We start from the raw sequence: 12,494 nt of genomic DNA, 5'->3' as shown, positions 1-12,494 counted from the left end.
GCCCAGAAGATCTCTTCGAGGTCAGCCTAGTCTACAGAACAAGTTCTAGGACAAACTCTGAAGCTACACAGAGAAATCCTTTCTCAAAAAACAAACAAAAATGTAACTATATTATAATTTCAAAAAATACAAAAGTATTCAAATTTACTGAGTATTAAATATTGATAAATAAAATGAACATAAACAAAACATATAAGACAATAACTAAAATACTAATAATAAAAGTGAAGTATAAAATATAGTATTTTTAGGGCTAAGAATAGTTTGTCAAACTGATTTTAATGTTTCAAGCTCTTTTCTGTACTCTAATATCCCAGAACAAAGGAGACATCTTTACATATCATTTTAAAATCACAGAGACAATTCATCTTGGTATTTAGCTATTTTAGACTCCCCAGATCTTATGTGTGTTTACCACTCTTCCAAAAGTGTGCATGTTTTGGGCAGAAGTGCAGTTTACATTAGCTTTGGCCTGCTGAGGATAGTTAATTCATACCATATTCAAGCAGCAGTACAAAAAGAAGTTTAGTAGAAAAAAATAGCCAAAATGGTGTAAATACAGTGAATACAGGGTGTTTTGAACTTCTATCCAGCCCCTGACATGCAACAGATTTCCCAGAGTTATCCAGGACTTCTTTAAAGCGATGCTCGGGAAAGCTCTCTCATCATAAGTGATATGCTCCACTCCTACCCGCAATGCATGCTATCAGTGCACCGGCTGGAATATAAACAATACAGGGTGGAAAGAGCTCCCAATGTGGACGGCAACGACAGATTTAGAAGCTAGTTTGTCCTTGGGAGGGGAAAAAACAATTTTTTTTTCCTAGAGAAAGGCCACCGATTACTTATAGAAGTTCAAAGACAAGGTTAAATGTTAGACAAATATTAATTCCAGTTTTCCTATACGCAGTGCACAGGTGCAACTTCAACATCAGATTATATGGTATAATCATTAAATTCACTCAACCAGTCCTCAGAGACTTAAAGACATATATCCTGAGGACCAGGGCTCCTCGGTCCAAAGAGTGGGAATGAAACAGGGCAGAATATTTGTGTATCAAGGTGATTCCCGTTTCCAGCTGGGAAAACAGGACTGTTAACGCCCCTGTCCCCTGACAACTGTCCAATTATGTAGATCACACTCGGCCTAGTGTTTGCCGGAGAAGTAATCAATAAAGGACGTGGTTGAGTGAACATAGATTTTGGCTGAACCAATGCATGAAAACTTAATCATTTACTCAGAGAGGAGAAATCAACCAGGGCAGAGATGAGACAGCCACTGAGGGGTTTGCTGATTGTGCCACCAAGTTTGTGGGCCACAGATGAAAGTAATAAGGCAAATGGGACCAGTGGCAGGAGAAAATGTAAAAAGCTATTCTTAATTCCATGAATTAATAGAAATGTTTCTGGTGGTCTTTTTTTTTTTGCCATTTTTAGCAAATTTCATATGGAAGCCTGAATGTTCCATTTTAGAGAATCTATGAAAATTACTAGGGCGTGTCATTTCTCTCACGCAAGAGGAAATTAATCTTTGGCTCTAACAGAAAGGTAATTTTCACACTGGAAACTTTGTTGGTATTGATCTGAAGGTCTTCACTGTGGAAAGTTTCCAGGAAATCATTTAACTTGAGTGTGTGAGGAAATTTACAATGGGCACAAACCAAGCCCAGAAGTGGGAGAGCTGTGGCCAATGTAGCTTTTGTCTGGGTTCTTTTAAGTAGTTTTCCATATCATGTTGAAGAGTTGTGCATTTTAGTAAGTGAATTCATAGATGAGAATATACAAGCATGCATATTCCATCAGGAAAAGCGCATGCACTTGAACCATCTCAACCATCTCTCCCCAAACCATCAGCACAATAACAGACTATTTCCTTGGTACTCCCTCAGCTGGCTTTTCCACTATGAATCCCAGCTGACTTTTGTGTAGTGTCTTAAAGTGTCATGCAGCTCTTTTGGAACTGATTCTTCTCTTCAGTGCTATTTCAAGTAGGGAAGAAATGGCATTGTAAATGTGTTTATGTCCATATGCAGCGTGTATTGTTTACCCTGACAGAAAATAGGTTGTCCGCTACTAGACCTCTCCGATGATGTCACACCAGGTCTGGCTTGAGCAACACCAAAGGGTAACTCCATATCACCAAATCTAAGAGAATGGCATGCTTCCCAGAGAAGGCGTAATATAAATTCCTGTAGGGATTTTAGGAGCTTCCAGCTTATACAGCTCTCATACACGGTCGGCTGACGGCCTTAGACACCACTTACCCTAGACATGGCGATCCCCTTCCATTTCTTTTAAAGAGATAAAATATGTTTATAGACTTAGGGCTGCCATTAGTGAAACTGGTGCCATCACGCAGGTTAGGAAGAAGAGATTTAGGGGGATGCCAAGCTTCACACACAACCTGATTCATTTCTCAGCCACCACTGCCACAATTTTTCTGTTTTGCCTGTGTTGCCTTTTGTGTGATGCCCGCTGAGACAGAAGGACAATTGAGGACGGTGAGTGGGGTTGTCACGTATGTACTTGTGTGTGCTTGCACATGTGTGGGCACTCTTAGTAAAGTTAATACCACCCTCCCAGAGTAACATTATCCTAAAAATGACCACAAAACAAGTAAGGTTTCGACAGCTTAATAGACTTGATTTACATTCAAGCTTTCCAAACAGCCAGTGCTGTTGCTGTCCAGAATGTTTTGTCAACAGAGTCTAGCTGTGGCCAGGGCCATGCTCCCCGAATGCTCCCTTGAACCAGGGCTGCAACATGGCAGCTCCGAGTTGGGAAGGTCATGGCCTGGGGTATTTTCTCCTATGGCTATAGAAAAAGCATTTCTGTACCCTCCTACACACTGTATAGTGTATGTGGCATTACAAAATTAAGGACTCTTGTCTGCCATATGCACAAATCACTAAAGGCTTTACTATAGTAGAAAACAATTTCTATGCGGAATTATCAGTTTTATTTGGCATAAAAGTAAAATGTGTATCTGCTTTTCTGTGTCTTTGTCTCTCTCTGTGTGTGTCAGAGGGTGATATTAGGAGTCTTTCTTGATTCTCTCCACACAATTTTTTTTCTTTGAGATAGTGTTCCTCTATGTAGCCCTAGCTGTCCTGGAACTAGCTTTGTAGACCAGACTGGCCCCAAACTCACAGAGCCCCGCCTGTGTCTGCCTCACGGGTGCTGGGATTAAAGGTGTGTGCCACCGTTGCTGGCATCTCTGCAGTATTTTCTTATGAGACAGGGTTTTTTACAGAGCCTGGAACTCATCTTAGACTAACTCTCCAGCAAGCCCCAGGGCAGATGCCTGTCTTGACCTCTGTATCACTGGGATTAGTGCAGGTATGACTATGCCTGGCGTTTATGTGGACGCTGGAGATCTGAACACGGGTCTCTATGCTTTCCCAAGAAGCACTTTCCCAACTGGGTCATTCCCGGGGCTCTGTCTGCGGCGTTGCTGAGAATGGAAGAAAAGTATTTTCCCCTTTCATTAAAACTTGCTACCCGGCCTATCATGTACACTGCAGGCTTCCCACCTTGGACACGCTAGAGACTCTGTCAGAATTATCAGATCACCACTCAACTTTCCCCCAAGCGTTGACTGCACAGATCCAGAACTCAGATCCTGAGGTACAGATCCGAAATCTCCAGATGACACACACAGCAAACCTGTGCAGATAACTTGAAGCCAGCGTCGAGTGTCCCATGGCACAGCAAATGCTCAGAAAAGGTTTTAGGGGAAACTAATCTTTCAAGAGTTTAATCTCTTTAGCTGTACGGGATGCAATGGGAATCTCCCTTTGTAAGAATGACTTTATAAGCGCGTGAAAGACAATTTAATATTCCTGTGTGAACTTAGACCAGGCTTGTCACTACGAAGTGATATGAGGAATTCGACTATTCTCTAGGGGAGGGAGGGATGGCTCAGCAGTTAGAGCACTGACTGCTTGTCTAGAGGACCCAGGTTCCATTCCCAACATCCACATGATGGCTGTCAACCACCTCTAACTTTAGTCCCAGGGAATCTGATCTCTTCCTGTTCTGGCTCCTGTGGACTTCAGGCATGCATATGTTCCACAGGCATACACACATATAAAACATGCCTACATAATAAATAACAAAACAAAAAGGAAATAAAAACAAAACCACCACCCACCAACAACAAGCCCTCCCAAAAATCTCAACTTTTTCTACTGATTTGCAGTAATGGTGATACCGGAGGCAAGTAGTTTAGTAGTTGAAATGAACTAGACAAAGAAGTGCACAGGGTACAGAAGTCCAAACAGATATTAAGTTGAATTCTAACCAATCTCATCTTAGCTGCTATTTAGAGACTAGAGCTTTCGTGAGTCAGCTGGTTGGTCTCCTGGGGACTGGTCACCATGTGTATTTGCTTGCTTTCCTCATGTGTGACTGGCTGGCCCTGTCTCTCTCCTCTCATCTGTACACCTTTTTCCAAGACATTTGCCCAATAGTGACCAGGTTTTAACTAATATTTTACCTTCCATTTCATTGGTATCAGCATTTTTAAGCATTGTTTCCTACATTAGTAATATTTATGCAATGATTCTACTTAAAAGTAGAATGTAGTATATAAGCATTAAATGTCTTTCAATAACATCCCCCCACCTTTTCAGACTGCCCTATATATATTTACAATGGAAGATAACTACAAAGAAGTTACAATGTAGCAATTTTTATACCTGCTACTGTGGCGGAGCAAATGAATGTAGACAGATTATATAGATATATACAGCTTTAATAAGGAAATAGACTTACAGGACCACAGGTTCCCGCGGCGGAGCAAAAGACAAAAAGGGCTGCTGGGCTCACGCCCGGCAGATTTATCCGTAAACATTAGCCCGAGGCGAACACGCCCCCAATGGGTGGGGCTATGTCCCTACATCTCCCCCTTTTGTCTAAATAAGATAGAACCAAACCAAATACAACTATATACAATAATAACAAATAATAAATATAACAAACAATATTGAGAACAAAACTTTTGCTAAACATTTTATCTCAAGGAGTCTAAATAACATAGAGAGTAACTACAATTATATAATCTTTAACTCCGTCAAAGATCTGAGAAGGGAATAAAGATTACTTAACAATCGAGAGATATCCAAAAATGTGCAACAATTGACAGAGACAACTGACTACCTGGGCAATCACCCAAAGTCTCGTTTGTAATGTTGAGTCAACCAACTTTGGCTAAGGCCTAACATAACTGGCATACCATTATTAAAGGCAAGGAACTTTCTTAGGACTATCCTACCCTGTCTTGGCAAGATAAGACAATCCTGTTTTATCCACTTAGGGATATTTTGTATCTTTGTCAGAAGTTGAGGTATGGGCTTTTCTTAACCCAAAGGCCAGTTTTGCCAAGAAGACAAGCTCCCAGTGGAGTGTCTTTGGTGCTCAACGTTCTCTCGGGAGTAGAGTGGTGTTGCCAGGAGTAATTGTGTCTCTTTGGCATAGAAATTTTAGGTTAGATTAAAGGCCATTTTTTACAGCTCTTCGAAGAGGCTGAAGATCATACTATCTATACTAAATATAATCTCTATGTAACTAAAAGACCTGATAAACTTAAAAATAAATATGACAAACATATAATTCTCAATACCTATCTAACTTTGAAGACTAAAAGAATAAACAACTGTGCAATATATGAAGACAATGATCTTCAACTGTAAACAATGTCATAGTATCAGAGGTAGAAATGTACAATGTAATATGGTAGATGTATCAATACAATATAGACAAAGTTATAAGCATACTCATACAAAAATAGAGGTAGGAACACTCACATTCAATATTTAACATATCAGTATACAAGAAACAGTACCAGTACAATTTTCTATAAACAGTAATTCACAAATACCAATCATCCCAAAAAACCAGTTAATCCCCCTTCTTCTTCCTCTTTTCTCTTTTTTTTTTTTTTTTTTTTTTTTCAAAAAATTATCACCCCATCCCCTCAACCCTAAACCAACTACTAAAAGATGTCCCCAACCCTGAGGGCAAACTCTGTTGGGAGAGGGGACGTCGTCCTCTAAGATTGCTTTAGTTGATATGGGGGCGACGTTCTTATTAGGGGGTCCTGTGAAAGCAAATGATGGTAAAATTCCCAAATTAACCTTTGACCTAAGAAAATTATAACTAGTCTCAGAGCGTTTTGAGAAGGTCCGACCAGAGTGTTGTCAAAAATGTGTACCATTCAAAATTGTCTCTTGTAGTTGGTACCAAAAAACAGGTCTAATATTAGCGCTTTAAAAAAAAAATTTATGACGTCATAAAAACCAGATGAAGTTGATGTTGTGGGGCCCCATCTTCATCCTGGAAACTTTAAAGATTACTGTAGGAAAATTTGTTGCTTGTTATGGGAAATGTAAACATTAACAACAAGGACATATACTGACATATAAAGAAAGACACAGATATGAGGAAAAGCAAAGAAAGTTTAAGACATATATATATATATATATAAATTAATACTTACAGAACAAGTCCCTCCATCAGTAATTAAATATTGTAGTAGGGGCTGCGGGCCTCTTCCCACAGCCCGGCTCATGGTTGCCTGGCTAGCTTATGCCCCAAAATAACGACACACAAACTCTATTCTTTTAAACACTGCTTGGCCCATTTCTATTCATGTATGTAGCACCCCAGGTGCGCTTACCGGGAAGATTCTAGCCTACATCCATCCTGGGTTGGAGTTTCATCGCGTCTGTTCTGGAGAGGAGAGCATGGCGTCTGTCTCTGAGAGGAGCTGTCTTGCATCTGAGCTCACTTCCTCTTCCTCCCAGCATTCTATTCTGTCTACTCCACCCACCTAAGGGGTAGCCTATCAAATGGGCCAAGGCAGTTTGTTTATTGACAAATGACCTTCCTCCATCATGCTACTATGATGATGATGATGATGATGATGATGATAATGATGATGATGAACAGGCTATATTTTGGCTCTAGGCTGACATACTGAAAACCAAGACTGTGTTTGATGACTTTTGGTATAGTGAGTGGCTTACACACACACAATGGTGAACTAGATCACACAGTGGCTGCAATACCATAAGTGAGGGGCAGCCACCAAGTTTTCCACCAAAGGCCGTATCAGAAGCTCTTCGCAGAGATGTTTATGAACTTTTCTGTTTCAGATAAAATGTTGGAAACGCTGGTTTGCACCCAACTGTTAAGCCAGGTTTGCTTAACGAAAGAGGCGTGGCCGAAGTGTAAGTGGAAACACTTCCTGAAGAACTTGGGGAAGGCTAGCAGGTCACAGCATCCAGGCGCAGTGCCTGGTACAGGCACTCTGCATCCCTGGCTATGAGAGATGTGACCTGATTTCTTTCCCTCTCGGGTTCATTCAAGGTCATCACTAAACTCACAGAAAAGAAAGGGAAAAACATCACACTGGTTTACTGTAACTTACCATCAAAGGGTCACTTAAGAAGGGCACTGCTTAAAATTTAAGCAGGCAGTAATGGAAAGCGACAGACCTCAAACAATTTAAGTCTTTCCCAGCTGGGTGAATCCACAGTGACAGCAGGGCGAGGCTGTGCTAACTTACCTCTGCAGGACCTTGGCGATCGCCTCGTAGGCTCTCCCCAGGTTCAGATCATCATCCATGCTTGTAGCAATCTCGCTGTACCTGCGCAGCACCTATGGGGAGAGGAACACGCTGAGCAGGAAGCCTGTCCACATCCACATCACAGAGAAGAGGAAAATTCATCATTTTAATCATCTAATTTTTTTTTGTTTATTAAAGATTCACCCTGGCTTGCTTTATTTTTGTCTGTGCTGTGGCTTGTTTCGTGGTCATCTCTGAGTCATGACAGTGAAGTCTTAGTTTTGTAATTATTTTTTTTTATCAAACCATCTCAGTTCTCCAAACCCTTCCATTTACATAATGTAGATGCAAATAAATAATTGAATGGTTTATAGCATTATTTTAAAATATGGAGAATATTACCTAAGGTAATATAAGGCAGATTAGGATGTTCTGCTATAGTAGTTCAAGTCTCGTGGTTTTTTCTATACATAGCTCTTTGGAAAGGATGAATTTAGGTTAGGGCCTTCTCTGAATCTGTCATCTAGGACAGGCTTGTCTCGCATGCTATGTGCACAGGGCACACTAAAAATACTTCTTACAAATGTGCTTCATTGCCAGCAATCTCCCTGATAATCAAAAGATTACAGCTGCCACCACAAAACATATGATCTTAATTTCATTTAGCACTGACATCGTTGCTGCGCTGTCATTTTCATTCCTAATTCCCCACTCCACTCCCTGGTCAGAGGAGGGAAATACAGAAACCAGCTTTCCCTCTCTTTCTCCTCCCTTTATTGTTATGTGACCCAACCTATTACACACATGAGGACACAAGAAGTCTCCAAAGACCTCTATGAAAATCCTTTTTGCACGTTTTCTAGAAAAGAATTAGAGAAGTCACTTTATGGCATTTGAGAGAGTGAGTCGGTGGGGGTGGGGCATCCGTCTGCCTGGTGTGCTCTGTTTCAGTTAGACAGCTCGAAGGGTTTGGGGACTAAATCAGGGCTGATGTTCTTTTCTTTTTCTCGTTTCTTTTCTACACCCACACACTACCCTGCCTTGAACCCTTCTCCCATTTGCTTGTCTCGTTCCTCCCTGAGACAGTCCCCTCCCCAGCTGCTCTCATGCCCCATTCACCGTTATTTCTGCAGTTAACATCCGGTAAACAACTCCATGATGCCATCATGATTTCTCACTAGAAGTAGCTCTCCTGTGGTTTACAAGAGATTGCTCATGTCGAGACCTATCTATGGGTCTACATCAGCCCTGGTATTCTGATTCTTGTTAAACACACAAAGTTTTACATTTTGAAAATACTTTCAATAGTTTTAATTGGCAAGTAATGATTGCATTTAGTTATAAGATACAGAGTGGTGCTTTGTCCTGTGTATAACGGGGGTCCACTCATCAACCTCCCAACTTGTTATTGCTTTACGGAAATAATGTTCAAAAAGCATACAAACAAAAAATATACATAATATATTTTCATCAATTTTTAAAATCTGTGTGTGTTCATGTGTGTGAACGTGGGTACACATATGTCATGGCACATGTGTGGAGGCCAGAGAATGACCTCAGGTTTCCGACCTCACCATTCACCTTTTCGGAACAGGGTTCTTGTTCTCACTGTGTAACACTGGCCCACATGCTCCCACAGAGTTCTCCAACCCCTGTTTTGTTGTAGAAATACTGCACTTACACATGCATTATCATGTCTGCACTTACACATGCGCCATCACGTCTGTACTTACACACGCGCTATCACATCTGCACTTACTCACGCTGTTCTTCTCTTCTTAAATCTTCGCCTGTTCGTCTTAGTCTTCTTAGTCTTCTTCTTCGTCTTCGTCTTCTACTGTTTTTCGCCGCAACCGGAGGGAAAGGAGGACGCAAGACACAACAAAGCTCGGCGCACGAGGTTTATTGCGTGCAGGAGAGAAGGGAAAGAGAGAGAAGGGACGGCGGTTCAGCCTTTTTAAAGGGTCCCCCACGTGCGTGCGTCAAGCGCCACGTTCTGCGCCTGCACAGCCTTTGCGTGGAATGCTAGGGGCTCCTGGGAAATGTAGTTCCCCAGGCGAACCACGCTCAGGGGCCTTCTGGGGAATAACACACACGCCATCACATCTGCACTTACACACGTGCTATCACGACTGCACTTATGCGCAATCATGTCTGGCTTTGCACAGGTGCTGGTGATCTAAACCCAGGTCCCACATATGCACAGCAAGCTTTCTACCTATGAACCTTGTCTCTAACCGGCCCTTAGCGGTTTTGGAATATATAACACCCCTTGATCCTTATTTTTAGGCTTCCTAATGAAGCTCTGCAGAAACCTGAGGCTATTCTTCTCATCCTGTCCTCACAGATGACAATTCATGGGTTTAACCTGAGGTGACTCCGCAGAGCATCTTCTGAGGTGTGATACAGAACCTCTGAATTTTTTTTAAGTTTAAAATAAGGAAACCTTGTTGAACTGATGCCCAAAATGCATAGAAAGAGACTCTATGGAACTTTATTTTGGTCCACATATTTTTAGATGACATTCTAGAATCTCAGATTAAAGATAGCTATTAATATATTTTGTGCCCCAACTAGTCCACTTGCTCTCTTTGAGTAGAAACTATCACTGTGACTCCAGCACTATTTTTAAGCTTCAGGAATCTTACAATGGAGACTTGTTTGCAACACTGAGAACATTTATAGATTACCCACTAGTCCAGGCTTGTGTTGATGCGACTGTGTAAATCAGCAATGATCCAAGGCAGGATTCTCCGGGGCATAAGCAGCCTGCACCCCGAAACTCGCTCATGTTCCTAGTTGCCCTTTGGCTTCTTTATAGTGATGAACATGGTCTCCCGAGTGAACAACTGACCCAAATGTTCCCTCTTTCTCTTGCTCATCACAACCTCTTCTGTGAGAAGGGACCTCGCTCTGTTCCCCAAGCTGGCCTCATACTCTGGGGTCAAGCATCCTTTCCTTAGGCTCTTGAGCCACTGGAACTAGAGGCTCTTACCCAGCCTCAAACTCAGAGTAAGATTATTGAGATGTAGGCCTTAGTTCTTCCGTGTCTGTTCCATACTCCAACATGCAGGCCAAGAGAGCTCTTTGTATTTAATTTCCTCACTATGGAAGACAGCCAGAAGCTGTCCTCCGGTTCCCGGGATTCCACACATCATGCCATGTAGCTTGCACACTAGATAAGAGTTCTAGCTCTCCTTACCAGCCTCCAGGAGTACCCCTGGCAGGAGTTCCCTCCCCAAAGTGAAGACCACCAATTTTACCTGTGGCTTGGGTGAATCTGGTATTTGTTTAAACAGTAGCCCCAGAACCAGGAGACACATAGGCAGTTGGAGAGATAGGGTTCGTTTTTTGCCAAATAGGGAAGTGTTAATGTACTCAAGAGCCGTACTGGGCATCTTATGGAGGATCTGCTCTCAGAGGGATTTCTCTGCTCTAGGAGCATGAGCTTAAGAGAAGACAAATATATGTGGTAGATATTTAAGGAGATGCAGGATGGAGGGAGTAAGGAGTTCTTATCAAAGTAAAAAGAAAAAATAGGACTTTAAGTAGAAAAATATCATGGAATTGCAAATTCTGTGAAAGACAGAAGTGTCTACACTGATTGTGACAAGCTACTGTGATGGTCAATCTCGTCACCTTGACCCCATGAAGAGGTGTGGTCCCAGGTGTGTGTGAGGGGCATCTCTGGAGAGGGTGGACTAGCAGGGACTGACCAACCTTGGACATGGCTAGCACTGTTTCACAGACTAAGTAAGGCCTGTGATGGAATAAAAGGGGAGAAAGGGAAAGCCTTTAGTGCAGGTTTCGTTCTTTCCTGGCCTCCATGATGTGGAGTTCTCTGCTCTGACACCCCCGCCCCAGGATGTGATGTGGGAGGCCCTTCTGTATTCTGTGAATATGTTTTATTATCATTGGATAATAAAAAAGATGCTTTGGCCTGTGGCAGAGCGGAATATACCTAGGCAGGAGAGCCAAATAGAATACAGGGAGAAAGAAGATGGAGTCAGAAGGAGCCACAAGCCACAAACCTCATGGTAACATATAAACTAATAGAAATGAATTAATTTAAAATAATAAGAGCTAGTTAATAATAAGCCTGAGCCATTGATCAAACTTTTATAATTAATATTAAGCCTCTGAGTGGTTATTTTAAAAGTTGCTGTGGGACCAGGTGGGAAGAGAAGCCTCTAGTTCCAAGGACAGGCACACACCTCTGAAGACATTACCCTGAACATACTTCCTCATTTAGCTTGTCTAAAGCAGGTATTCTGTCACACTGCCAAAAGTCTAACAGGAACCCTTATCTGACTTTGACAGTAGATAAGCTGTGATGTACAGGTTGCTAGCAAGTATTGGTTAATTGAAATCAGCGAGAAAAACCAAAGAGTGGGGCTGTTTCCCCAAGACACATCATGTAAGAAGATGCATGGGGTTCTAGCAGCAGCTGTGGAAAACTGAAGGACACTTGGTTCAACAGACTTGGGCTGTGAATATGTTGGACACATATCTATAGCCTGGATGGTTAAAATCTACCAATGTAAGTCAGAGAAGCGGGAATCCTTAGGTGTACGGTATCCGAATAGATGAAGAAGTCAAATATATAGTCAGTGAAGCTCATGAGCCTTGAAGAAAGAGAAACACTGATCTTGTACACTGCTATGTCAACTCAATGCCAGCACAGTGGAGAGAGTCAGCTCATATATCCGGTGGCACGGAAGCATCACAGCAGTGACACTGGCAGAGGTAACACTATGCTGCCTTAATCCCCTCCTGGTACCACTTTTGTCATATTGTCCAGACTTCAGAACCAGTGGCTGGGACCATCTGAAGAGTTCATGCAGCACATTCCATTCCAAATGGTGACCAGCTGTAAAGTTACATCTCTGCTCGTGAAGACCTTCCAGTCCAGAGGGGTCGGCAT

The 12,494-nt window shown here is 42.1% G+C and overlaps 1 protein-coding gene across 1 annotated transcript in view; it reads right to left on the bottom strand.

Annotated features, from left to right (window-relative positions):
* Ttc29 (tetratricopeptide repeat domain 29) overlaps positions 1 to 12,494 on the bottom strand; it is a 219,667-nt gene that overhangs the window by 109,506 nt on the left and 97,667 nt on the right. The window contains exon 7 of the mRNA XM_057753904.1: positions 7,571 to 7,662. Within this exon, the coding sequence (XP_057609887.1) occupies positions 7,571 to 7,662 (92 nt within the window). The remainder of the gene's footprint in view (positions 1 to 7,570; positions 7,663 to 12,494) is intronic.

The sequence above is a fragment of the Chionomys nivalis genome, chromosome 21 (assembly GCF_950005125.1).
Source record: "Chionomys nivalis chromosome 21, mChiNiv1.1, whole genome shotgun sequence".
Taxonomy (NCBI): Eukaryota; Metazoa; Chordata; class Mammalia; order Rodentia; family Cricetidae; genus Chionomys; species Chionomys nivalis.
Note: the sequence above shows the minus strand (reverse complement) of the source record. Positions and strands in the feature narration are given on the sequence as shown.